At 52.4% G+C, this 27,435-nt stretch overlaps 1 protein-coding gene across 1 annotated transcript; it reads left to right on the forward strand.

Annotated features, from left to right (window-relative positions):
* The first annotated feature begins 104 nt into the window (after positions 1-104).
* Positions 105-27,363, forward strand: RNF19B (ring finger protein 19B). Its single transcript, XM_033003223.2, has 10 exons — positions 105-941; positions 14,837-15,508; positions 20,623-20,828; positions 22,474-22,618; positions 23,044-23,206; positions 23,860-23,974; positions 24,497-24,637; positions 24,964-25,171; positions 25,967-26,098; positions 26,594-27,363. Exons 2-10 carry the CDS (start codon positions 14,943-14,945, stop codon positions 27,072-27,074), a joined length of 2,157 nt encoding a protein of 718 aa, XP_032859114.2. The 5' UTR covers positions 105-941; positions 14,837-14,942; the 3' UTR covers positions 27,075-27,363.
* Positions 27,364-27,435: the final 72 nt, after the last annotated feature.

The raw sequence follows: 27,435 nt of genomic DNA on the forward strand, positions 1-27,435 counted from the left end.
CTGCTGAAAATAAAGCATCTTGGATGGGGGGGAGGGATGAAAAGCCCTGGGCCATCTCTTTCCATTAAAAATGTGCTGCAGTCCTAAAAATACAGTATCTGCCCTTCTCTCTTCCTGATGAAACCATCTGCGAAAGAGAGATTGCAGAAAAACCTTTCACTGTGGATTTGCGGTTAGTAATGAGTCCACTGACTCCTGATGGTCTGGTTTGGAGCTGGTCTTAAGTTTCTGATCGATACCTGATCCCTGACCTTGACCTGGGAGTGAGAAGTCACTACAGAGTGCCTGCTGTGGGCAAGCAGCACAAATCCCTTGTCTGTAGAGAGTTTGTACAATCACGGTACACATGTGCGTAGCTCTGAAACAGAAAGACTGCGTTGGGCTGGGGAACAAAGAACTGGCTGAGAGCGATGAACAGAGAGGGTAGAAAGGGGGGAAGAGCGTGGGCACAGCCCTGGGGACGTGGGTGGTAACTGCTGTGGAGAAGGTGAGTGCCTGTTTTGTCTGAGCTTGCTTCCCACGATTGCCTCTGTTCTCCCTTCCCTCCTAGGTATGTTGAGCCACGGCTTCCCCCAAAGCCATACTGGTATCGCTGGCCTTTGCCTGCTGCTGTTCCCAGTTGTCACCCTGTCCTTCCTGTGGTCTCCAGGCTCTTTAGGAAGAGCTGCAGTGGGTGATACCAACCGAGGCCCTGGGAGGTGGAGGACCAGAGGATGGGATTCCCCCTCCTGTCGCTGTGGCAACCGTTGGGAAGGGAAGCAGCAGTGGGGTGTGATGGGCGGCTGCGTGGCTGTGGAGGGGTGTGATGGGGAGGCTGCGGAGGCAGGGCTGCGCTGACATCATGCCGGGGAGGTGGCGCAGAGGGAAGGGGAGTGGGAAAAGGAGAGCCAGGGAGACTGCGGAGGGAAGAGAGCTGCATCGGGAGTGGGCTCCAGGGAAAGGTAAGACGCTTGGGGGGCAGCGGGTCAGGGTGGGATCGGAGCCTGCCTCGGCATCTTTCTGGCTGATGTGGGAAGGCTCTTGGGCAGCAGCAATATTATACAATACCCTAATAGCCTGGCAGAGCAGGACTTGGTTCCTGGACAGTGAGACCGGGTCAGAGCCTCGCTGGCTGGTGCAGAAACTGCAAACACGTTCCCCCAGGATACCAGTGTGTGTCACTGACACTGTGCTGCTGGCGAGAGCCAGGGGTGTACCTGCACCTCCAGGATGGGCTAAAGGGACTGGGGAGCAGCCCTGGTCCCTCTCTGGAGAAGGGGACCAGAGTTCTTTCTTGGGATTAGAGCACAAATCATTGATGAAATGAATCAGAAGTTGGGAAATGTGGTCCCCCTGAGCTGTATCTAGCTAATAGGAGGCTGTAAGCAGAGCTGATGTGCTGGGACCGAGCCCAGCAGCATGTGTTCTGGGTGGGAATCCTAAAATACACATCTCTAGCAGCCTCAGCACTTATCCTGTCTGTGCAGGAAGCAATAGTTCTGGGGAGGGCAGCCAGGTGCACAATTATTGCTGGGAGCTCCCTGGATGTGGATCCTGGGGATCTGCAGACCTGGAAGGCAAAATACCAAAGTCCTTGAAACTGCTCTGGATGTCGTATTGCTTTTTAGCGTAACGGTTGCATAACGGGATCTGATCTGCTAGCAGAGAGAACGAGGGGTGACGGTCACCTCTGTGCCCTGCAGCATGCCAGCAGTACCTATGTGCTGTGCTGGCCCATGGCCTTGGGGTGAATTTCATCTCTCTTCCTAAGCCAAAAGCTGGTGGGTTTACAGCTCCGATTCCACAGCAGGGGGGTGTATGGACTCTACACCTACATGCAGGTGGGGCAGCAGTGTCCTGCAGTACATTAGCTAACTAGAAAGTGAGTTCATTAGCACCCACTCAATCTGTACTAAGCTGACTTTTGCCAGTCAGCATCCTCAGTGTGTATCGGACTGAGGAAAGTTCATCTGGGCTCAGAAGCCCGTTGCTGGTAACCTCTGACAGTGTCAGAAACCAGTACTGGGGTGGGGATGGAAGAGGCGTAAAGCAAAACTCAGTAGGGATGAGGAAACCTAGTTTGAAATCCAAGAACAGGGAAGAGGCCAATGCTTTTGTCACAACCATTTTGCTGAAATAACTTCCACGCATATCCCATGTGTCACATGTTACTTAAAAGGCTGGGGACAGCAGTGTGGCCATCGAGAAATGCAGCCGGGAATGCTTCAAGTATTGCAGAACTGCAATAAAGAGCATAAATATTCTTTAATTAGGAAAGGCTATTGCCGTGAGGTACACCATCTTCCCCCATGAAGGCACAGATGCTGGGCCTATAGGGAGCATTTGGGAGTGTCCAGGGGTGGCTGTACTGCTGCTTATTTTATGGTAACTCTGCAAACAGAAAGAGCTCGTGCTGCTGTGTGGGACTTCTGGGAGAGCATTGGGTTGGAGACCCCACGCTTGGAAGTTTTTAGGAGCAGGCTGTGGCGTTGTCACCTAGCTGGCTGTGTGGCCATCTGCCTTTCATGCCTCTGATGTGGGCGGGCAGGGGAGGAGAGTTCCTGCTAGAGGCCAGCCCTCAGTGCTGTGCAGGGCAGCTGTGGTGGGAGGAAGGTGGCTCTGGATGGGCCCAGGTGCTCCCTGGTGAGATCTTGCTGGGCACAGCCTGAACCAGCCTCCCAGGGGTGGTTTGGGATGCATGCAGTAAGGAGTTAACACCGCTTTTCTGCAGTTTCAGTCCCTGAGGTTGCAGTTCTGGATGGCCAGCCACTATAGCAACTAAGACTGCTTCTAAGTCATGTTTCAACTTGATTTTTTCAAGGTTATTCAAAATTTAGTCGGGGAATGGCACCAGGACCTCCTACAACCTGAAAGGCCAAGTCAACCCTCCTAGTCTTTGACCTTCTCCACTGCTCAGCTGGCTCTCCTTGCTGTTCCCCCTATACTTGCCTACACTGCAAAAGAGATGATCATGTGAATATTACACAGCCTGGCATCTGCACATCAGCTGAAGCAGCTGAGTTCTCTGACATGCTCCTAGTGCCTTTCATGCATTCCTGTTCCACAGCTGTACTGTATTACCAGTGTGTTTGGTTGCTACCGTAGCCCATCACCGCTAGATATACAGTAACATAGAAATACAATAAATGGGAACTTGTGCTCTGCTGGGTGTTGGTACCCAGCCTGCAACACAAGCGCTCCTGGGAAAAGAGGACTGTGGACCTGCAACCCTCTGCAGAGGCCTCAGGCACCAGGAGGAGCTGCCCTTGTGCCAGTGTCCAGAGAGGGCCCTGCAAGCGGAGCCAGGTCCTGTGAGACGTTTTAATCCTTTCTGTTCCACAGTCTATCATGGCCATGACTCCACTGCAGTGACTCTCTTCCTGTTCCTTGTGCAGGGGCTCTCACAGGCATCTACCTTATGTTTGTTTTCCCTCCTTATCTGGTACCATTGAGAGCAGGCAGGGCAGCAGCTGAGTCAAGGGCAGTGGGTTGGTGTGTTCCCTCCACTGCCTGGGCCACTCTGGAGTCCCTTTTCCTCTCCCTTATCCCAGGCTGACATTTCCTTAGCCGTTTGTTTAATAGCTGAGTTTACTTGAGTAATCAGTTGTTCTCTGGTTCTCAAGTGAAATGTTATTCCTTTGGCCAAATCAGTATTTCTATTCTTGCTATGAACTTGGTCTTAATTCTCAGCTCTGGGGGGATCTAGGTGCCTTCCTGACCTATCTGTACAGAACCGGGCTCCTTTTCTCTCCTCCTGCCAGAGTCACTTTTTCTCTCTGAGGTTAAGCAAGAAAGGCTGGAGGCACATGGAGAAATCACTGGAGCCATCTGACTGTCTTCAGCCTTAGTTTCTCTCTGGGCTCTGCCCCAACAGCTCATTCTCTGTGCTTGCTTTTGTAAGAAGGGCAGTGAGGACAGAGTCAATAGGAACCTCATGGCCAAGGGCATTGCTGATACAACTCCCAGTCCATGGGCTCCAAGACAGCTTGGCTCAGCTGCTGCCAGCAGAAGAAAAATTGTTGCCATCACACAGCAGGACTTATATTCCAGAGAACCAGGGCTGGAAGATAAGGTGCCCAGAGTAAGGCTCCATGGCTGCAAATAAATTTTCCTTGCAAACAGGCAAAGGCACCAACTCCCCGGAGCTGGATTTCCACTGGTTCCATCCCAGCAGCCAAAGGCTGGGTTGTGGCTCAGGGCTCCAGTCTTCTCTGACTGAAGGAGGCCACAGGGTTTGTTCTGCTGCTGGGGCAGTTGAAACACCCTCACTGTGCATTGTTAGTGTCTCTGCACATCTCTGTTATTTCCAAACCAGAAAAGGTCACGGAGACCCAAGAGAAACCCACATCCCTCCTTCACTGGAACTCCTCTTTCTGCCTTGCACATGCTTTTGTTGCCATCTCTTGCTTGCCAAATGCAGAAACAAACACTGGGGTTTGGCAGGGCTCAAAGCCTTGGCTTGTCAGATGGGAAAGAGGCATTCTTGGTCCTCAGCCCAGGGACAGGGCTCTGCTCCATGTCCACTGCCAGGTTTTCCAGCTGCAATTTTGGGGTTCATCCCATGCTGAGAGCAATGTTCTTACGTGTCTGGGGATGAGCAGCACCCCTGGGTGCTGGGCTGTGAATCCTGCAGGAGATCCATGGAAAGTGGGTGGGAATAGTTGGAGCAGGACCCAGAGCTACGTGAACCACAGCATGTTGCTGTGGCTGAGCTGCACGTACAGTGGGAAGCGCAGGAGTCAGCACTGCCTTGAGAGGCTTTTCCCTAAATATGCATGATGGCAGGGGGGCAAGGAAAGGCAGAGGAGGACATGTAAAGTCAGGCTGTCTCTGCTTTGTTTAAGTAGGGTTGTTATTGCCAACAGTTGCCCTCTAAGAGACTGCAGGGCTTATGCTGGGGAGGGATCCTGTATCTCCAAGTCAGCTGGGAAGCACCTACTGCTGCTCCAGTAGAAGGCACTGGACTTTTCCTGGTACTCAGCAGAACTGGGATGGCAGCCTGGATCGGAGAGGGCAGGGCTGGACAGATGAAAGACAGTCATAGCTGCTGGCTCCCTGCTAGAAGGATGCTATGGAGCAACAGCAGGGCCTGACTTCAGAGAAACATTTGAGGTCTCAGTGTATGCTGATCACCCCAGAAACCTCCTACCCAATCTTCTGCTGTGCACAGTCCAGCCTCCTCAGACAGCACAGGGGCTAGTTTGCTTAAACACCAGCTAAGACAACCCACAGATGACATCAGCCCTAGAGAAGGAAGAGGGTTTCTCATGGTGGTGAAGAGGTGAGGGAGAGGAGGGAGGGAGAAGAGGAATTTCCTGGCTGTGGTAAAGGTGGTCCCTGCTTGAAGAGAAGTTAGAGAGAATGGGCTTGTGGTCATGGCATCAGGCTGGGGGAAGGAAGGGATGGGTCAGCAGCAAACCCCAGCAGAAAAAACCCTGTTTACCCTTCCATGCTGGCCTAGGAATAAAGGACGCACCAAACTCCAGTTCCCCTCTCCCCTTGCCCACCTTGTTCTGCTGCAGAGAGAAGAGAGCACTGAGGGGAGCAGCCTTGGACTAAACCAGGCTGTGGGCAGGGGCTTGGCAGCCAAGGATCAGGCTGGGGAAAGATCTCATCTGAGACAAGGGAACCCTGATCGAGCTGATTTTCAAAGTGAGACACTCATACATTTCCCACCTGGTTAGTGCTGGCTCAGCCCTCTGGAAAATGACACACGTTTTCCTTGCTGCGGGGCCAGAGGGCTGTGCTGGGAGCACTCTGCTGCTCTCCCGGCCTGGCTGCAGATGGGAGGTGCTGCTGGCAGGGTCCAGAATCACTCTTCTTTCCCCTTTTGACAGCTGTTGCTGGTTATGAAAATGGGAATGTTCCCCAGCCAGTTCTCGGCAGGAACTGCCCTTTCCAGGGCTGACCGCATGGGCTGTTCCTTCCTCTTCCCACCTCCTGACAGTAGTCACGGATTTGGGTACATTCTAGTCTTGGTGAAGCACTGTCCTTCCCTGCTCCTCTTCCTCACCTGGCACACAGGAGGGGCCCGTGGCTGTGGCCTGTAAAGGGGGGATGTTTGTTCCTTGGCCTCAGATCAATACAATTCTTGAGTCAATTCTCTTCCCAAAGCACAAAGAAGGGAAAAAGAAATGCTGGGAGCAGTCCTGCTGTGAGGATTTATACCCCAAGCTGTCAGTCTGCAAGTAAACCTTGTTCCTAGCACAAAGATCCTGACACCAGCTACTGTCCCCTCTCCCCACAGTGCAGGATGGAGATCACACCTTGCAGGAAAGCAGTAGGGACATCACAGCATCTTGCAGGAAGGTCATTATTTCTTGTCACATCTGATGCAGAGGCCAAGTGAGTGTCCACAGCATGGACAAGGGTGTGCATGCTGTGCTAAGCTTAGCGAAGATGGGAAGGAGACGGCGGGGCTTATTGCTACTGGAAGCTGCGGCTTTCCAAAGCTCAGAAAGATTTGTGTAGGGGTTGAGCATCTCTGTAGGCAGCGAGACTGCAGAAGTTACCACTGATTACAGTTGCAGCAGGGTAGGAAACCCTGAGGTTCAGAGCTTAAACCAGTTTCTAAGAGAAAAGAGCAGAACTAGCAGGAAAGGGAAGTGACTCCATGTCAGCTTCCTTGCACTGTCCTTGCAGCAGCCAGCATTGACTACTCAGAGGACACTGGTGGCACAGAAGTGGGTGGATTCAGGCCACATCCTACCCAGCAGGTTGAGAGTTCCTCGGAAAGCCCAAATGCTGCAACTGAGCTAATTCAGAAAGAAGTTGTCTGGCTAATGCCGAGGTCAGTCTGAATAACTCCTTCCACTTTTGTTGTGTGGTAAAGCTGGAAGCTGAAAATTCCCCGTCTGCTTTTGGGTCCCCAGGCAGAGGTTAGGGACCGCCTTGGTTCTGTGTAACAGATCAGTGTGTTAGCACCAAGCCTCCTGTGCTCAGTTCCCCCCTGAATCCTAAAAGCACACAATGACAGAAGTTCCGAGCTCTTTATTTCAGAGCTTGGGGAAATTTCTGCCACCAGCGCCAAGTTAAATAAAAAGTTGGTAAATTTGGGAGGAAATGTGGGTTCACGCAGCAAGGTGCTAACCTTTGGAATTGCTGTGACAGTTGGTTAAGTCAAATATGATGACTGGCTTGGAAGTATCCTGATGGTTTTATGGCCTTTAATAATGTCTGCACTTCTGTACCCAGACAAGGGTCACCAGGCTGCTCCAAGACACGACCAGATTCTCTTAGAGCAATCAGGAGAGAATTCTCTTCCTGTCTTTCCCTGTCCTGTTGAGATTGTCATTGCTCAGTTTCTGTAAAGCACAGGAATTACTCCAGGCCAGAGCAGCATGGCTGGAGTGCTGAGCACACCACATGGCCTGTTCCCACGAACCCCACTTTGGTATGAGAATGATTTCTGTCTTACAGCACTTCTGGAAGTGCCAGGGTGGTGTTTTGGAAACTTTGCCTCCGAGACAGTGTTACTCAGGGGAAAGAAGCACCACATCTGTGTCCTCAGGAGCAGATGCAGGGTTTAAGTCCCATGCTAAAGTTCTCCCAGATGGTCCTGAAGAGACCTGAGAGGTTTGAGTCTCTCCCCACAATGGCAATGACCTGCAGGCAAGTGAGGGAGTGTGGATGTGTATCCTCCCCTGCCAAGATGAAAACAGTCCTCCCTGGGCTCAAGCAGGGCTGTGAAGGTTGGGTGGTTTAAGGGGGTGTGATTTCACAGTGACCTTCCCATGGCCATTGCTGAAGGGGCTCCAGGTAAGGAGAGGCCCTGCTGAGGCTTGTCATGCTCTTGTCCTTGGAAGTTCTGCTGAGATCTTTCTCTTCCCAGGTGTTAACTGGTGTTTCATGGGACTGGGGCTCAGACCTCCTTTGAGGCCACGCAGCCATAGGGACAGGCTTCAGCCACCACCTGCCCATGACAGCAGGTCCCCCTGGTGCCCAGTTCACTGGAGCCTTCTCCCATTAGCAGGTCACTGTGAGCAGTGGATTACACCCTGGCAACAGGGACACTGCAACATGCAAGCCCCAAAACTGCAGCGCCTGCTCCACTACACAGCAAAATAGGTCGTGCATCAACAAATGAAAAAGGACAGATGGTGTCTGCTAATACAGCTTAGTTTATGGCCTGCAGGATTAACTCACTAGTTGTCATGTCTGCAGAAAATAGGAAATGGGTGGGTCGGGTGGAGGAAATGTGTGGTGTGCCCAGCCCTACCTGTGTTTGTAGGATGCACCAGCTGGAAAGGATATCAGAGATGCTGTGAGGCTTTGAGATGTTGCTGAAGGGCCGCCAGTATCTCTCTGGGGGTCTGGGACTAGAGCAAGTTCCTTGTATCAAGCCTTCCCGCCTAGCTCCAGTTCCCAAACTCCCACTGCAAAAGTCAGTGCTGGAGGGAGAAAGATGCTGAGCCATGCAGGGGTCTCCAGCAGAGACAGGGACACCGTTTGTGGTTTTTGTACCACCAGAAGCTCTGCAGGAGAAGCTCACAGCTTCCTCTCCTGCACCAGCTGCAAGACAGCCTCCAGTTCAGCCTTTTGAACTCCCAAGCACCCACGTGTCTGCAGGAGCGAGACAGAAAGCTGAGGCAGAAGCCTCAGGTCTTTTCAATGCCTTCTCTGTGACACACTGTTCTCCTTTCCTGGAAATCAGGCCAGTGCCTCACTCCATTCTCCTTGCAGAAATCAAGCCCCATGACAGTGCTGTAGCTTCTCTGCATCTACTTTCTTGAGGGCAGAACAAACCGTTCCTCAGCCCTCCACGAATGGTCCTCCTGATTTCACCTTGATCCTTGCAGCCTCTGGTGCAGCCAGGTTTGCTCATATCCTGCAAGATGCTGAACACCCCAGAAAACAGCTGCCATTAGGGAGTGAGGACAGAGGAGAGCCTCCAGAGCGAGTGCTAGGTTCCTGCCCTGTCACACCATCTCTGTGCCTCTTGCTGGTGGCACCTGGGTCTGCCCACTGTGTGTCCAGCCACTGCCACCCCGGCACAGTGTGCCCCAAACAGGCAGCTGCTGTCAGAGGTGTTTGTCACCCCCACTTTCTTCTAGCCACAATCAGCTGTCACAGGCACTGGGGTTTTCTCCAGTGACTAATTTGCCTGTGTTTATGCCAACACCAAACACGTAATTGTCTGTTTAACAACTCGGGTGAGGAGGGAGTCTAGCTGCTTCCTCATAATGTAGGGATCAGACCAGCACTTTCCTGATGGCAGCACCCAACTGTGCTAAACCTTCTCAGTTATAAATCCCCTATCATTAAGGATAGCAGGTCACCAGTAAGAGTGAATTAAGAGTGGGGATCATTGTTACCTTTATCACCAAAGCAGTACAGTGAGTGTGCAGGACAGCAAGTGTATAGAGAAATCAGAACAGCCTGTGCTTTTATTACAAAAGGAAATGCTTCTTTTGTAGAGGGGAAAGCATGCCAGATTACTATTATAAGCAATTGCTTAATGCTCCCTACCTTTACATCATTGCTGAAGTAGAAGGTAGTTATCTCTGCATTCCTGTTCAGGGTCCCCTTTGAAGGCACGTGTGTCAGTGACGGAGCCAAGCCATGGCTCTCCTGGCTGGCTAAGCCCTGGAGGAGACAGGATGGTGAGCGATGTGGGCATCCAAGTTCTTCCCCCTCAAAATGTCCCCACCTCCCACCTCTTTTATCAGCCGCTGACAAGACTTGCCATGTGTGTAGGCGGCTCCCAAGCTTACAAGATGATTCCCCGCTCCCCCCTAGCTCCATCCACAAGCACATTCAGGATTTCAAGGAGGGGGAGCACAGCGTTCCTTCGACTGCAGGCCTGTTCTGCAAGGGACGCGCGATGCTTTCAGAGAGCTCCATGTGGTAACTCTCTCCCAGGATTTCACATGACAGCATCTTCCCCGGAAAGTCACAGCAGGGAGTGGAAGATTGATGCACTGTGCATGTGGGTGTTAGGATGGAGCAGAGTGGGATGGGGAGATGGAGGGGTGAGGAGGTGTAACCGCAGAGTAAACCAGAACAATCCTCTTGGAAGAGCCTTAAATTTCTGATCCCAGGGCTGCCATCTCCTGCCTTTTGCTCTTTATTTAAAAGAATGTCAGTCCTTCTTAAGTCCAGCAGAGAAGAAGGGAGCCAAGCAGAATCATCTCTTCCTTCCCTGAACACATCTCAGGAGACCAAAAGAGGCAAACAGAACGTGAACTAACTAGATCAACCCAGAAAGTGTGTGCAGATTTGTTCACTGGGGAGGGCCCTCCCCAGCCACTGGGTTCCTCCCTGGAGAGACATAAACGACCGTTAATGACATCTCCATCTGAGAAATTATCAGAGTGCATGTCATTACAAACCAGTGTTTCCCCAGGGCCCTGGCAGAAAATGACCCCAATGAGCTTCAGTTCTTGAACACACAGCTGCTACCTTGTGAATGCAAAGCATCCCTCACCACAGATCTCAAAGCTCTCAGGGTTATGCTTCACTGAACCCCTCTGACAAACCAAGACTGCCATTCCTGCTCTGCACCAAGTGGAGCTGAGGCCTTAAGAGGAAGAGTAAGGGAAGCCCACATGCTCCTGGCACGACTCTTCAGGGCAGGGAGTTGGAACGAGACCCCCCCATTGCACCTCTGAGAGGTTTAAATCTACCTTTGTGCTACTTGGGTCTGTCTGCCCCTCTCATCTTCATCTAGATGCTGTGACTACAGCAACCTCTCAGGTTTGTCTGCAAGGTGTCACAGCACATACCTGGCTGTGCCTCATGGTGGGTGCTCGGGAGACAGACCCTTGAAACTGTCATCTGTATTTTGGAACCAGTGAATCCTGATGTATCTGGATCCCTTTAACAGCCCTGGCTGTCCTACCCAAGCAGGGCCAAAGGTCTCAAATTGCCCAGCGAGACTGAAGCTGAGTCATTCCAGAGTGCCCTTGCCCAACAATAAGGAAGAATTCCTGGTGTAAAGCTGTTCCCTTCCTTTCCCGATTTCGTCGTGTCTGTGGCTATTTCAGAAAGCAGCAACATGAGCTGGATTTTCTCTTAACTCCATCTGCTCTGCGATGCAGCCTGTGACAAATGAACCCAGGCCCATGCCTGCCTGGGTAAAGAGGGAGAAGCCCCGAGGAGACCCACATACTTCTAGAGAAAAGAGTCTGTTCCAGGGAGAGGTTCACACCTCAGTGCCAGAATGACCTGGAGGTTTCAGGCAGACTGAATCTTTGTGTGTCCTGAAATAGCTGTTTCAACATCCCCCTGTGTCCTGCGGGCCAGTGATGAGAGCAACAGGCAGTTATTTACCACACCTGTGATATCTGGGTAACCAGGAAAGGGGGAGCAGGCAAAGGAGACGTGGTAGGAGCCGGAGTTTCTGTTTTATCAGCTTCAAACCAAAGCCAGCACGCCTGCCTGCCAGCACCCCAAAGTAGCAATATTCCTGGCCATGGCACACCCCAGTCCCACTATGCAAATACTCCCAGTCTGAGAGCTAAATTTTGCAATCCCTTCCCAGCAGCCAGCCTCTGCTTTCACTCTCTGAATTACGAAGGGGAGTTTTCATCACATCACCAGAGGCTCTTCTTCCCTGAAGCCAGGGACAGAGCTGTCACTCTGCTTCGCAGGGAGTTTTGGGGGTGTGGGTGGCCAAGATATTTCTCTGGAAAGTGGCCCTGTGCCTCCCAAAACCAGGCTCAGCCCAGCCTCCCCAGCTGCTCCATCCAGCCTGGGAACACGACCGGACAGTGTGGGCTGACTCCAACGGGTGCCTGGACAAAGCCTGTCCCACACTGCTGCTGGAAGCTTTCCTGGGACATACAGCATTTTCAGGCACCTTTAAAAGTCGGCTGTGCCAAATCCTGCACTGATTTAAGCAGCACGGTCAGAAGTCAGCAGTCTTCCAGCTTTCTGCCAGCGTAAGCAAAAGCAAATTTGCCTATCAGAGCTGGAATTTGCAGAGTGGTTCACTGAAGCATTTGAATTCCTCCCCCCCTTTCTTTTTTTTTTTTTTTTTCTTTTTTGTTTGGCTTTTGTTTATCTTTTCAAATATCACTGAGTTAAACGGTCAGACTGGTGACGGTGTCCCTGCAGCTCCAGGGAGGGACTGCTCTGATCTCCCTCCCATTCCACTGACTTTCCAATCAGCCTCTTTCCTCCCCTCCCTGGCAGCCTGTTTCCATGCGCTCTTCTTCCCAGCCTCACGTCCTGGCTGTTGCTTTTTTTTCCCAGTTTGAATCAAAACAAACTACTGGATTCAAACTGCTCCCTAGTCAGGAACACGCTGAGCAAGAGCCTCTGCTCCTGGCAAGGGCTACGGTAACTCGCCACGGAGAGACACCTTGGCCATGGAGAACTTGTTTTCAAGTAGATGGTATGTCTGGAGGGTCAGGACAGTTAGAAGTCTATCTCTGAGCTCCACAAAAGCACTGAATTCCCTTAAACATATAAAGACTGGCAAGAGGTCTGCGCAGCTCAGGAGCAGGGAAGATGGCTCTGAAGTCAGCATGAGAGCCTTGGATTTACCCTGGCCTCCCCCAGTCCTGTTTGTATCATGATTCCTCATATAAGGGAATGAAGAGTCATTTCTGCCCCATCAGCACGTTGAGAGCTGATGCCTTTCCCAGGGACTCCAGATGGTTTTGCTCTCTGTCTCTCTGTTTGTGTCTGCACTACTGGTAATTCAGGCCTGTCTCACATTAGCTTTTGAGATGAAACCTTCCCACAATTAGTTACAGTCTGTGCTCTTGCGTTGAAAAGGACGTAGGGCTGAGCTGTCAGAGCGCTGTCTGGGAGATCCGTCCCACACACAAGTCCTGTTCAGGTTTCTCTATTTCAGTCAGGAGTGTGATTTTTCTAGTGAAATCATCAAACCGAGACAGCCTCTGCTACAGATTGGTAGCGACAGCCATTTAAAGATGCCTCGTACCTGGCTCGTTTCAGACAGGAATAGCTAAATTCAATATAATCTTGTTTTATACCAGTACAACATCTCTCCTTTCTTTCTCTGGCCTTCCTTTCCTGCCAGTGAGATGGGGAGAGGATCCTTTCACTCCAGGAGCTCCACATCACAAATGTCAGAGAAATGTTAAGCATCTTCATGCCTGCCCACAGCCTGCCAGGGACCAGAGCTCAGCAACTCACACTGCTCAGAGACAACGCGCTCCACAGACACCCTTGTAGCAGAACTTTTTGGCTCCCTTGATAAATTTGTTCGCTAATAACAGAGTTCTTGATCCCAGGAGGGAATTTAACACTCTGAGGCCAATTCTAAGTTTGGCTCAGAACTTCCAGCTGGGCCAAAGCCATATGTTTTGTGGCAGGAATGCTGGAGTGCAGCAGAGGTGAGGGAGAGCTGACAAATGTCTGGGGAACATAAGCTCTAGGGAAGGACTTGGGTGCAGCGGGCATCTTGGGATAAGCACTAAGTGAGGGTGTATGGCAGGCACAGAATTAATGAAGAAAAACACAGGGAAGGTAACAGGAGAGCTGAAGGGTATTAGGAGAGGAGAAAGCTTCATTTGTGTGCTCTTACTCCCTCTGCCCCTTCATTCATCCATCCATCTATCAAATGGGAAAGTGTCATCATTATCCCTGCTGTACAGACAGGCACGGGCTCTTTGCCTACAGCAAGTCAGGCAGCGTGAGCACAGAAACCCAGGCGCTTTCGACTGTCAGCGTGGGTTCGGTTCGCTAAACCTTGTTCTCTACCCCAGAGGCACTGAACGGGGCCCTCCACAGCTGGGAAGGAGCCTGGTAATAACTATGCAAATAGGCTTTGCTGAGAGAAATTATTTCAGGAATGGCAATAGCTGGGAGACAGCGACGAAGCCACACTTGTCCTGTCACATGAATAACTACAGTCTGTCCAGTCAGAAGCTGACAGTCTGCAGGGAAAGCAGACCTTTCTGTGCCAATTTAACACGCACTTCATAGACACCACAGATATTTCTGCTTCGCCTCCCCTGCATAATAAGAGGCAGTGTCCTTCCCGTTAGCTTATCTGCCTTTGAACTGGAGATGAGGTTGGCAGACCCCTGTGGGCATGGGGGAACCCTGGAAAGAAATAGAGGCTTTTAAATTTTTGCATGACTGCAATAAGAATGGGGGTTGTAGTTTCAGTGTATGAAAGAAGCTAAACCCTGCACTGGGGGAAGTTTCTGGGAGAGTAGATCTCCACACGACTCTTTGTAAGTATTATAAAGGAGGGCTCGGCAGCCAGGGAGAAGATGCTCCAGCTGGGTGAATAAATTCAGAGCAGTTTCCTGCTGTTATTGACCCCCCTCTCCAACAAGAGACACGTTAAAAACCAAACCGCTGCCCAGGAACTACTGTCCACTCACCCTCAGGAGAGTGCCAGGCTCCTTCCCGACGCCACCATCAGCGCCAGGCCTGGGACGGGGGGGAAGCCTCTGACTGGGGAAAGGCAGCAGGCCACGGTGGCCCTACTCGGGGTGGGCAGCGATGCTCCGGAGAAGCCCTGCGGCCCTGCCAAGGCCGAGGGCGAGACGCTGAGGGGAGCCGGAGCTGCTGAGGGGTGGTGGTGGGCCAAGGCGGGCGAGACGCTGAGGGGAGCCGGAGCTGCTGAGGGGTGGTGGTGGGCCGAGGCGCTGAGGGAAGGCAGGCCGCAGGGACGGGGGAGCAGCACTACCGCGCAGCGCCACGCCGCTGAGGTACTTCAGAGCCACTTGAGCTGCCGCGCGGCGAGGACGGGGATGGGGATGGCGACGGGGACTGACCCCGCCGTAACGAGAACCAGGCGGGGGGGGTTCGGGCCTGCCCGGCGGCGCTGCCCTTAACCAAAATGGCGGCGCCGGCGGGCGGAGCGCCTGCGCAGTGGGCGGGGCGGGCGCGGCGCCGAGCTCACTCGGCTCCGCCGCCGCCGTCGTTGCAGCGGCTGGTGGGACGCGGCGATCGGATCCTCGTCGCTTTCGGGACCGACCCCTCGCCCTCCGCCTCGAGTGGACCACCGTCGATCGGCAGCCACCGCCCCGGTAGCCATGGGCTCGGAGCGGGACTCCGAGTCGCCGCGCTCCTCGTCCATCCACTCGGCAGCCGCCAAGTGCCCCAAGCCCGGCCGCCGCCGCCGCCTCTCCTTCCAGAGCGTCTTCTCCGCCGCCGCCGCCTCCGCCGCGGGCGGCCGCCGCCGCGCCAAGGCCGAGCCGCCGCCGCCTCCCGCCGCCCCGCCGGCCCCGCCGCCCCCGCCGCCGCCGCCGCCGCCTCCGCCGCCCCCGGAGGAAGCGCCGGTGGTCCCGGAGGGGAGCGGCGAAGAGGAGCTGGAGTGCCCGCTGTGCCTGGTGCGGCAGCCGGCGGAAAACGCCCCGCGGCTGCTGTCGTGCCCGCACCGGTCGTGCGGGGCCTGCCTGCGGCAGTACCTGCGCATCGAGATCACCGAGTCCCGCGTCAACATCTGCTGCCCCGAGTGCAGCGAGCGCCTCAACCCCGCCGACATCCGCCGCCTCCTCCGCGACTCCCCGCACCTCGTCGCCAAGTACGAGGAGTTCATGCTGCGCCGCTGCCTCGCCGCCGACCCCGACTGCCGCTGGTGCCCGGCCCCCGACTGCGGGTGAGTAACGGGGGACGGGATATACACACACGGTGGCCCGGTGGGGTGCTGCCCGCCCCGTCTTGGGACAGCTTGGGGTGGGGGGGGGACCTGCTGTCTCCATAGGGTGCTGCCCCGTCTGTGCATCCCGGGGTGGCTCGGGGAAGGGAGACCCCCGCCTTGATGGGGTGCTGCCTGTCCCCGGCATGTCCTGGGACAGCTTAGGGAGGGGGGGACCCACTGTCCCCGTAGGGTGCTGCCCCCTCTCTCCATCCTGGGGTGGCCAGTGGAAGGGAGACCCCTACCCTGATGGGGTGCTGCCTGTCCCCAGCTTGTCCTGGGACAGCTTGGGAGGGGAGGACCCGCTGTCCCCGTAGGGTGCTGCCCCCTCCCTCCATCCTGGGGTGGCCAGTGGAAGGGAGACCCCCACCCTGATGGGGTGCTGCCTGTCCCCAGCTTGTCCTGGGACAGCTTGGGAGGGGAGGACCTGCTGTCCCCGTAGGGTGCTGCCCCCTCCCTCCATCCTGGGGTGGCCAGTGGAAGGGAGACCCCCACCCTGATGGGGTGCTGCCTGTCCCCAGCTTGTCCTGGGACAGCTGAGGGAGGGGGGGACCTGCTGTTCCCATAGGGTGCTGCCTCATCTGTACATCCCAGGGTGGCTTGGGGAAGGGAGGCCCTGCCCTGATGGGGTGCTGCCTGTCCCCAGCACATCCTGGAAGAGCTGAGTGAGGTGGGACCCACTGTCCCCATAGGGTGACTCCCCTACTAGGTCCAGGGACAGCTGGGGATGACATCCCAGCTGGGATGGCCCCGGACCCACTGTCTCAGTGGGATGCTCCTCATCCCCAGCAGGTCCTGGGGTTGGTATCACACCTGCTGTCCTGCTGGGGTGCTGTCTGTCCCTACCTGGGTTCCAGGACAGCAGAGGGAGGGGCAGCTAACCCCCAGTGGTGTGCTGCTTCTGATTCACACTTCAGGCTCTGCTAAGACCCACAAAGAGCCCTCACTGCAGATGTGTTTCACTTGCTTGTCAGTAGTCCCTTCAGGACAGTTGATGGGCCTTGGGTACCAAAATGATGCTCCGTCTATCCCTGCTACCTCACTAGAGCACTGGGATTTGACCTTGGGGATTGTGGAAATAGAGACAAATCAAGTATGAGTGATAGGACTTGAAGGGGGTTTTAGCTGAGCCATTGTTTCCCTAATTTAAAAGAAAGCTTATGTTCTGCACAAATGGGAAGCATGGAGTTTCCTGGCCACATGTATTTCTGCGAGCCATGGGGACAGTGCATGAAGACACCCCGTAGCTTCCACAGTGGGGAAGAAGGAACCATAAACGGTCGCTTTTTCCCGGAGAGGATGTGGATGCATGGCACAAAAGAGTAATGTTGACTCATTATCCATTGCCTAAGTGAGGAAATATCTGTCTGTCCAGAAGTCAGCCCAGCCAAGCTTGATGACTTTATAGTAATCTGCGTGTTGCTTTCATTTTCTCTTCTCTTTTCCTTCAAATGAACTCTGTTAGGTTTCGATTTGAGCATAAGCCAAAGCTGCCTGGAAGAGGGCTTTGTTCGGGAAACTTAGAGAAGTGCTGCGAAGTTTAGCTACAACTCAGCTCGGATTGCAATTCTGGGTAGCAAGAACATGAAAGGAAAGTCTGACCTAGTAGACAGAATGGAAAGCGTGGTAGGAGGGTTGTGAAGATTTAATCAGAGCATTGTAATAGCCTTCCTATGCAAATCGGCTAACCTGGCTCAGGTTACCCATTTCATGGCCTCTGAGCATCGCTGTATAAGGGCTTGTTTCTTCAGAGGGCAACGTTAATAGCAAACAACAGCTTTACTCCTTTCTGAAGTAAAATCAAGTGCTAGATCTTGATATTTCAATAGTACTGGGCATAAGATCAAGGAGATAGAGCAGGTTATGCTGCCCACAGGGCAGTACCAGAGGGAATGTCCCTGCTGTTAACCAGCTAGAGAAAATGTAGTTCCTGCTTACCAAATCTCAGCTCTTTGGCTGCTGTGATATTTATCTGTGCTCAGGATAAGGTGTAAATGCAACATACGTCGCCCAGGCTGTCTGGTTGGAAGGAGCCGGCCCCAGCACAGCCCGGAGGGCGTTGCCTCTTTGACAGTAACCCAGCCTGAGTCTGATCCCACTGTTGCTTTGGGCAGACTGGTGTCACACACAGCTCTTTGTGCAAGCAGAAGCCTCCTCCCCGGTTAGCCAGTTAGCAGGGTGAGCCAGGCACCGTGCGCGGGTGTCCTCCTCTGAGCTGCCCAGCAGAAGCAAGAGGCAACGCTGGGGCTGTTGGAGACCAGGCAGCTCTCACAGACTGTGCTGCTGGTGTGTCTGTAGCCCTCGAACAAAGGCTGTTGGAATCAGCCCTCTGGCAGGGAGAGGAATTAATCACCCTATTCATTCTTCCCAGTGAGCTTGTGTCGCTGTGCTTATGTAAAGCCAGGGTATGAATTATTTACAGCAGGCTTTCCCACCGTAGTAGTGCCGGTGTAGCGAGCTGGGGGCACAGCGATGCTCGGCACTGGGTGTCACCCACCGCAGAGGTGACGGCAGCGAGGGGCTGCTGGGCGATGGCAGACAAAACCCTGGGCGTGTGGCACGCAGCATCCTGTGCTTTCCACGCTTACCGCAGCCTTTTGTAAATGAAAGAGCCTGGCTGCGCTGCCGGGGAGGAGGAGGAGGAGGAGGACCAACACAACACCGTGCGTGTTGCCATGGAAACACTGGTCAATTGATGCGCCATCAATCGCAGTACAAATCATTTTCTATGTTTGCAGCTTCTTTCCCCCTTCCCCTCCCTTGCTACGATCAGGTGGCATCGCTGTCTAGTGTTTGTCACACTGCATCTCTCCTAGAAGCTTGGGAGAAAAACAGAACCTTTAAAGAAACGGAGCTGTGTAGGCTGAGCTCAGTGAATGAGGCTGGAGGCAACTGGTGAGGCGCTGACTCCCGTGGAGCCGCGGGAGGAGGAATGGAGGGAACCTGCAGCCATCCAAGGAGTGGGCTGGATGCGGAGCCATGCGATTCCTGGGGTCTCAGGAAGATACTTGCTGTTGTTGCTGCATGGGGAAAAGTTAGAGTTTCCTTTTTTTGTCTGCTGGGGTTAAGCCTGGAAGTGGCTGTTTAACGCAGCGATGTGTCTGAGGTCGGGTGAAGAGGGGACATGTGTTGGCCGTCTGGATCCTGCCGTGGCTAATCCTAGGCACATCGCTTCAACATTCTTTTTCTAGTTGACTTTGAATTCAGAGATGTGTTATTTCTTCCCCTAATAGACAGCCATGTAGGTTTTTTTTTCCCCACAGCTGTGAGCTTGTTCGTGATATATGTCATTTCAGCTCTAGGAATAAAATATCAATGGTGATAATTTTAATTTCTCACAGGATTTGCTTCAGTGTCTTAAAAAACCCTACGCATCTAGTGAGGGGTTAATTTGGAGCATTGGGTTGCTTAATGTATTACACTGAGCTTCCCTAGCCAGCTGTTAAGATTTGAAATAGCAGTGTGTTGTAACACAGCTGGTCAGATTAAGCTCTCTCTTTTTCTATTTTTTTTTTTTTTTTTTTTTTTTTTTTTTTTTTGCCAGGGGTAGGTTTTTGGCTGTGTGATAATGGCAGGGTAAGGATGCTTAGTGAGATCTTCCCTACACAAGATGTATAGGAGTCAATGTGGGTCAGGTTTGTCCCTCCCAAACCCCCAGGCCATCTGTATCCTGTCTCTCCTCGAATATTGGCTTCACGTACAGGAGTGTGCAGCCGTTGATGCACGTGGAGACCCTGTAGTCGTGCCTCCCGGCCCTGCGCTCAGCACAGAGATGTTGTTGCTTTGGCGATTATGTCGTACGCTGTCAGGATGAAGTTGCTCAAACTCCCACGGGATATGAATCATTGTGGTATGACACATTCAGCGGTTCTCACGCTGCTGCCTCTGAGAAGAGGCAATACAACTTGAGCTACACAAGCTCTAAATATAAAACCTTAAATAGGAATTATTCTCCTCTGACCACTAACAAAAATACTGAGGATGAACAACAAAAATACCCTTTGCCATACTGGTGTTGCAGAACTGGAAGGTGCTTTTGGAATTGCTGAGTTCAGCCCCTGCCAGTGGAAACCACCTCATCCTAGATGACTGTAAGTCAGCTTTCCTATAGCAGTGCTTGGTGGTGCTGCTTAGACTCCCGTGTACACAGCACACTTCCTTCTGGAAGTGTCACACTTCTATCAGAAAAGTGAGCTGGTTGAACATGGCCTCCCTCTCTTGCACATTCGATTGGTTTTACTTCTGTTTTGGCTTATTCCAGAGGCAGAGCTTTGTTCTTCAATGCTCTTTGAAAAAGGAAATTCTGTGGAGATCAACAAGATCTTGATGTCCACATGCAACTATCTTGACAGAGCTGCTTGCTAAAACCCCTGTTGTTCCACTTATTTTAGAATCATTCAGTTGATAGAAGTGCCCAGGACATCCTCAGCTTTCCTAGACTCCTCCAGGCCATATAGCATCCACCCATGTGCCTGTCCTAAGGAACCAGAGTAGGTGTCTTTAGCCACAGGTTGCCTGGAAGGAGCAGTGTGAGCCTGACCTAAGAGCCTGCTAAATCAGCAGAAACAGCAAGCTGTTGGCAGGGCATAACTGGGCACGACAAATCTGGTCTGTGTGAATTGACAGTGAGAACTGCCAGCAGTTATTGAGGAGAGAATTCGCTATCGTAAGCTGTCTGTATAAAAGGTATCTGTCCCAAGTAACCCAATTAGCACTGCTTAATTCCAGGCCCTGCAGTGCAAGCCACAGGACTGGAGAGCGCAGGAATTTGTCTAGCGTGCAGGCGTGCTGTATGGATAGTGATCAGAAATAAGAGGAAATAAATGAGATGGGAGAGGTGGGCTGACCGATGGCACTGGCTGAGCTGCCCCGCAGGGTGACGTTGCTGCAGGCTCCGAGGGTAAAAGCACACGTCGCTCGGCGTAGCCTGTGAGCTCACTGCAGCAGCTCTTCCCCCGGCTCAGACAGCAGCAGCCTCCCGTGCCGCCCCTGCGCAGGCTGAATTAAAAGGATCGCTGGACTGTCTCCTGATAACTTTGTCTTTTACCAACTCACCCGGTGTCTTCCTTCTCCAGCTACGCGGTTATTGCCTACGGCTGTGCCAGCTGCCCCAAGCTGACCTGCGAGAGGGACGGCTGCCAGACGGAGTTCTGCTATCACTGCAAACAGATATGGCATCCCAACCAAACCTGCGACATGGCCCGCCAGCAAAGGGCACAGACGCTCCGAGTACGGACCAAGCACACATCAGGCCTCAGTTACGGACAAGAATCCGGGCCGGGTATGGAGTCACGCGTTTTTTTGGTTGGTTAGTACTGCAGTTATGCCTGTGAAGCTGAGAAAAAGAGCCACCTGCGTGCAAAATCCCCTCCCGTCAAAACAGGGGGGTGTTAGTGCCCTGCGGGGAACGCTTCTGCACAGCACAGCTGAGGGTCTCCAGCAGCCACGGGTGAAAACAGCTGAGAAACTCAGAGTCATTTCCCCTTCTCCTGTGCATTAGAACAAAGCTGGTGGGTTCCTCCAAGAGCACAAGACAGATCAGTAGGTGACGATGTGTTTTGCGTCTTTCCGTGTCACGGCAGCTCCCCTCATCCACCCCAGATAGGCTTGTGGCTGTTTTGATCTTGAATGTTCTCGCTTCTTGCTGATCTAAACCCTGAACTTTTTAGCCTTGCAACTTCAAATTTGCCTGCTGCAGTACTAGAGGGTAGCATTCATGCCTAGCTGGGAGCAGAGAGCCTCACTCCGTGCACTGTTAGGTGTTAGTAATGTCAGGTACAGAAAAAATGCCAACCCACAGACTCCTACACTACCTGGTAGGAGCTGCTGTGTCTGCTGAGTTAGTGTTCGTTAAAAATATGTGTATCGACTCTGGAAGTGGGCAGTAAGGCCATTTCATAAAATCCCGTCCTACCCCCAAACAAAACGCCTTGCTTTTCCTTCTATGTCAGGAGTTTAAATGTTAATACACTTACTTAGAACGGAGCTGTCGTGGGTGGTTCAGAAGTGGCTTAGTGTCATGTCATGGTTCAACATGCCCCAGTTAGAGGGCCCTGATAATGGACAGCATAGACACTGCCGCAGCCTGTGGTACAAACCAGCAAGCAAAAACTAGTTCCTGAGTTTTTTCATCCTTTTAAAGGAGATCCCTGCCAGGAAGAGCTTAGCACTAAGCCACTGAAAGGGAGGTTCTTGAGACAGTGGTTTTTCCCCACCCTGTTCTTGCTGGATTCAATATAGTGATTAATAAGGTGCGAGCTGGTCTCAGCAGCTGGTTTTCATATTGTGGAGTGTTGCAGAGGCTGCCAGCAAAGCCCTGAACCACCGTGCAGCCATTGCATAACTGCGATCAGATGACGCTTGAATTAAAGAAGGGATGAAGGACCCTTATCCTGCTCTGCCAGCCGCAGACTGGGGACGGGACAGCCTCTGCACCAGACTCACGTGTGCGGCTGCAGACCCTGTTCCCCTTCTGGCTGCTTTTGAAGGTCAGGTTCGGAGTTTCTCCAATACCCTGTTCTCCCGATTGTTCTGTCGTTCTTGGCCCATGAATCACCTCAGTGGAGCAATTTAGTAATGGCTCGTTCTTATGCTGTTGCCTTGGCTAGCACAGGGCAGGTATGACTTGTTCCCAGCATTTAAACATGTTCTGGAATGCATCCCGTTCAAGGCTGGAATAAGGTTTTAAAGTGAATGTTCTCAGTCCCTGCTGTCCAGGCAAATGGCTTTGGTGGGGTCTGTCTCATCAATATTATCTTCTCACTCTGAAGATAAACTAAAGCCACAACCATTCTCGCTTTATCTGTGATTAGTAAGAGTGTTCTGCTTGCACGGAAAACAAAGGTTTCAATCCATAACGAGATCCCCCCTCGTTGATTCTTCATACAGCAGAGAGTCCAACTCTATCTCATGCTTCCTCCCCGTAGCTGATGACATCAAGCCGTGTCCGCGATGCAGCGCTTACATCATCAAGATGAACGACGGGAGCTGTAACCACATGACGTGCGCGGTGTGTGGCTGCGAGTTCTGCTGGCTGTGTATGAAGGAGATCTCGGATCTGCATTACCTCAGGTGAGGAGGGGAGTAGCACACGCTTCCCTGAAGCTGGTCGGAGGAGCCCAGTTCATGCTTGCCTTTCGTCCTCCTGCCTCTCCAATCAGCCAGTAAAATTTTCTCCTTTCTGACACACCGATCTGAACTTTCTCCCCACGCTGTAGTAGGAGGATGCTCTTCCACACCAAGAAAACCTCCTCCTGATACGATTGCATTTGAGAGCTCTTAGCACACTGGATATTAAACATAGTCCCAGTAGTGTCATAATCACCCTGATGAGCAAATGAATCTTGATGGGGGGAAAAAGAGAGAAACCTTTTTGGTGTTGTCTGTCTGCTTCCAAAGTTTTGGGGTTTGTTCATGTGGAAGTTGAACTTGGGGTTCTTGGGAACACTTGGGAATTGCTGTGGTGTTAATGTAATTTTTTTTTCCCTTCCATTAAGTCCCTCTGGCTGTACCTTCTGGGGCAAAAAGCCATGGAGTCGTAAAAAGAAGATTCTCTGGCAGCTGGGCACATTGATCGGCGCTCCTGTAGGCATTTCCCTTATTGCTGGCATTGCCATTCCTGCTATGGTCATTGGCATCCCTGTGTATGTCGGGAGGAAGGTAAGTGTGGAGAGTACAAGGTTGGAGCTGAGGGATCTGGGGCTTTTGGGGCGTTCTCTGTACTCAAGGCATCTGACCAGAAATGTAAAGCTGATATGAAGGGTGGATCTTTTCATAGAACCAAAATTCAGTTGTCTCTTAAACCTTGTCTTATCTTTTGGGCTTTGTGTGGGGAGAGGGAAGGTGGTGGCTGATAGCTCTTCAGGCTGAAATCCTCTCAAAGGCATTTTGCATTGCCCTTGTGCCTCTGCCTTGAACCAGGAGCACCCAAGGAGGAAACATGGTCCCTTTTTAACAAATCCTGTGATGATGGACTCTATGGGTCAGAGGCTGAACCCTGATCATCACACTTTGGCTTGCATAAGTCACTCGTGTGTTTCAGTGCTGACCTGCTGCCCAAAACTGTTGTGTGTCTGTGATGATAAAGAGGTGTTGAGAGGGAAGAAATGATGTCAGCACTGTATTTGTAGCTGCTTCTTAAACACAAATCCACCTGCTAGGTCTGATCTGTGAGGAGATTGGTGGTCAAGATTAAATTCTTTAAGGGCTAATGCAGCTGACAAGGCTGTAAAATCACAAGCTTATTAATGTCTTCTGCTGGTGTTTGCTCATGGCCAGGATCTGTTCTCACCTGATGCTTCTCCTTCCATCAGATCCACAGCAGGTATGAGGGAAAGAAGACTTCTAAGCACAAGAGGAACTTGGCCATTACTGGTGGGGTCACCTTGTCTGTCATTGCCTCTCCCGTCATCGCTGCTGTCAGTGTTGGTAAGTGGGTACAGTCCCTTCCCCTTCTGGTGGGCCAGTAGTCACTGAGACAAGTGGGTAGCCCAGCCCTGTGAGATGGGCTGGCCAAAGGGGAGTTTTCAGACTGCTGCTGTTTGCTTTTCTGGACACATCCCCCAGTTTCACGTCCAGGCTGCGCGTCCTCGTATGCTTGAGTTGTCCTGGAGCCAGCACAGGCCTTGTCCAGAGCACCAGTTGCCTGTGCCACAGCCCATAGTGGGGTCCCTTGGCACCTGGAGCTGTCTCTTATCTATGGGCTGATTTGGTGGCTGATGTCTTGGGGGGTTCAGCTGAGGCTGTCTGTGCTCTTGGGGTGTCTTCATTCTGCTCTGCAGCAGCACAAACAAACGGCTCCTTCTCTGTCTATCTGCAAAGTTATAAACTAGGACCTTTAAAAGCAGTGTAAACACAACTGAAAGAGTCCCTACCCTAAAGAGTCATTTCTGTCTGCCCAACACAGCTCAGCCTCAAGCTCCTCTTAACTCAGCACATCCTACTCCCCAGGTATCGGAGTCCCCATCATGCTGGCTTACGTCTATGGTGTTGTGCCGATCTCGCTGTGCCGAGGCGGTGGCTGTGGAGTTAGCACCGCCAATGGAAAGGGTGTGAAAATCGAATTTGATGAAGATGATGGACCAATCACAGGTAACGTGATAACTAGTGAAGGGAAGGGGGTGAAGCAAGACCCTGTTGTTGCTTCTTCTAGTGAAATGGTGTGGGGGGGTCTTAGCATTTCCCAAATCTGAACATCTGTCTTTACCTGGGTTTGGCTAGAAGCGGTTGTTTGCTTCGGTGATGAGCTGTGTGGCTCTCAAAGCCAAATCTCAGCTCTTCCTTGCCCCTGATGAGGCAGGAAGGCAGTCTGAGACGAGGCACATGCTGCCTGCTGTCTGTCCCCCAGCTCTGCCAGCGCCATCGCAGCCCAACGGTTCCCTTGCTGATTCCGACTCCTGTGCTCTTCTTCCCCGCAGTGGCCGATGCTTGGCGAGCCCTGAAGAACCCCAGCATTGGCGAAAGCAGCATTGAGGGGCTGACCAGTGTGCTGAGCACCAGTGGCAGCCCCACCGATGGGCTCAGTGTGATGCAGGGCAACTACAGCGAGACGGCCAGCTTCGCTGCTCTCTCGGGCGGCACCCTGAGTGGTGGTGTCCTCTCGGGAGGCAAGGGGAAGTACAGCAGGTAACTGAACTCATGGGCACAGCCAGAAAAGGGTAGAGGCTCCCAAAGCCTGTGTTGGTTGAGCAGGCTTATTTTGGGGAGCTCTCCAGGACTGTGTGTGCTTCTACTTTGATTTGGGAGTTGTGTGCTCGTATTTTTGCATCTTAATCTGTTGTAGAATAACTTGTCCTGGCAGACCAGGCTACTTCTGGAGTCAGTGCTAGGCTGGTTCTTACAAAGAGGACAAAAGAGAAGTTTCTGTCCCTACTAAGCTCCTTGAAACTGCAGAGCTGATGCTTCCAGTTAACTGAGAACAGCACAGTGATGCCTGCGTGCCCTGCTTAAAGATCTTCCAGTCCTCTGATCTCAGCTTAGAGGCTTTGATGTTTCCTGTTCTCCAGTGGCCTATAGAAAGCGGGGTCACTGCTTTCCAAGTCAGGAGGTTACACCACAGTTTTTCTCTCAACTCTCAAACTGCCCGTGAGTCAGTTTGCTGGGTAGTTAGAGACACGTGTTGATATGGCAGCCCGGATATAATCACAGCTGCGTGCTAGATCTGTGGAAATCAGTTCTTCACAGGAATTGTGTGAGTCATAGATATAAACACAACTTTACCTTTGCCATGGAAAACAGAATGGGTTTACCTAAATGGAGCCACAAAGGAGACTAAATGAGAGGAACTGTTGGGGTTAAAATTGTCATGCTGAGCTGTGCCAGCACAGAGGCCCTCTTGCTTCCCCATGATGAACAGTGACTGTTTGGTGCCCCTCAGGGATCATCTAAGGCATTTCTGAGGAATCCTATTCTTTCTTGCAGGCTGGAAGTTCAGGCAGATGTCCAGAAGGAGATTTTCCCTAAAGACTCGGTCAGCTTGGGGGCTATCAGTGACAACGCCAGCACTCGAGCCATGGCTGGTTCCATCATCAGCTCCTACAACCCCCAGGACAGGTAGGAGGACGTGTGATGGTGAGAAGAGAGTTGGTAGTGGGTGTCCTGGAAAAAATCTGTGCTCTGCAAGGTGCTGCTGTGGGTGGCAAGATGACTGTAGTTGCACCAGCCCGCTCTTCTGCAGCTGGCAAGTGGATTGATTGATCCTTTTACTTGCACAGAAGGACAACCGGGGACAATTTGGGAGCAGCTTTCACATGCAGTGTGGAGGCTGAGGAGGGGATCTGCAGCCCAGAACTCTCAAGATCTGTTCCTGGCTGCTTGCGGGGACTCTGGTTCTTTCCCAGTTCAGTTTCTAGCTCAGCCTGGGGATGATTTTGGCTGCCTTTAAGAGGACCCAAGGAGATCAGTGCGTGCTGTTGTTTCCCTGATGCTGTGGGGTGATGAGCAGCATCTTGCTTCTGTTTGGGAAATGTGATCCTCCCAGTACAGTGATGCAGTGCCCAGTGGTGACCCAGTCACTACCCAGTAACACAAGAGTGCTTGTTTCTGCAGGGAGTGCAATAACATGGAGATCCAGGTGGACATTGAAGCCAAACCAAGTCACTACCAGCTGGCCAGCGGCAGCAGTACAGAGGACTCTCTGCACGTCCACACCCAAATGGCAGAGAATGAAGAGGAGGAAGAGGAGGAGGAGGAGGAAGAGGAAGAAGATGGTGAGCAGGAGCAGACGTGCAAACACCAAAGCTGTGAGCAAAAGGACTGCATTGCCAGCAAAACCTGGGACATCACCCTGGCCCAGCCTGAGAGCATACGGAGCGACCTGGAGAGCTCCGACAGTCAGTCGGACGATGTGCCAGACATTACCTCGGATGAGTGTGACTCCCCCCACTCTCAGACTGCAGCAACTTGCCCCCAGACTCCCAAGTCTAGAGGTGCCGAGAGCCCAAGTGCCCACCTGAGCCACTGTGCCCAAGCTGAGGGCTGCAGGCTGGAGGAAATAGTCAAACTGGAGTGCATCGAAGCCAGAGTATGAAGTGGCCTCCTGCTGAAAAGCACACTCGCTGTCGTTGCATCTTTTGGGGCAGGGTTGTGTCCGTGTTGGCTTCTGTTTGCGATTCCCCAGCCTCGCCTCGGGGAGTTGCTGTTTCTTACATGACAAAAAAGAAAAAGGAAAAAAAAAAAAAAAAATCCCCGGCCCTCTTTTTGTTTTAATTTATTGGTTCAAGCTCTGTGAGGTGTGTAAGAGTGTAAATATGTACGTGTGTCTGTATGTCTGCAAACATCCTAAGGGACTATTTGAATAAAGACTGGTTGTCATTCGACTCGCATCCAGCTCATCCTTTCCAAAGATGCACAATGAAATCCTCTGGCTGCCTTTGCCCTTTGCTCAAGCG

The sequence above is a fragment of the Tyto alba genome, unplaced genomic scaffold (genome assembly GCF_018691265.1).
Source record: "Tyto alba isolate M040663 unplaced genomic scaffold, T.alba_DEE_v4.0 Super-Scaffold_20, whole genome shotgun sequence".
Lineage (NCBI taxonomy): Eukaryota > Metazoa > Chordata > Aves > Strigiformes > Tytonidae > Tyto > Tyto alba.

Bases quoted from the DNA above. Each gene is read 5' to 3' on its own strand.
- RNF19B (XM_033003223.2), top strand. From the start codon at position 14,943: ATGGGCTCGGAGCGGGACTCCGAGTCGCCGCGCTCCTCGTCCATCCAC. The intron at 15,509-20,622 runs GTGAGTAACGGG...TTCCTTCTCCAG, and splicing joins TGCCCGGCCCCCGACTGCGG to CTACGCGGTTATTGCCTACG. The intron at 25,172-25,966 runs GTAACTGAACTC...TCTTTCTTGCAG, and splicing joins GGCAAGGGGAAGTACAGCAG to GCTGGAAGTTCAGGCAGATG.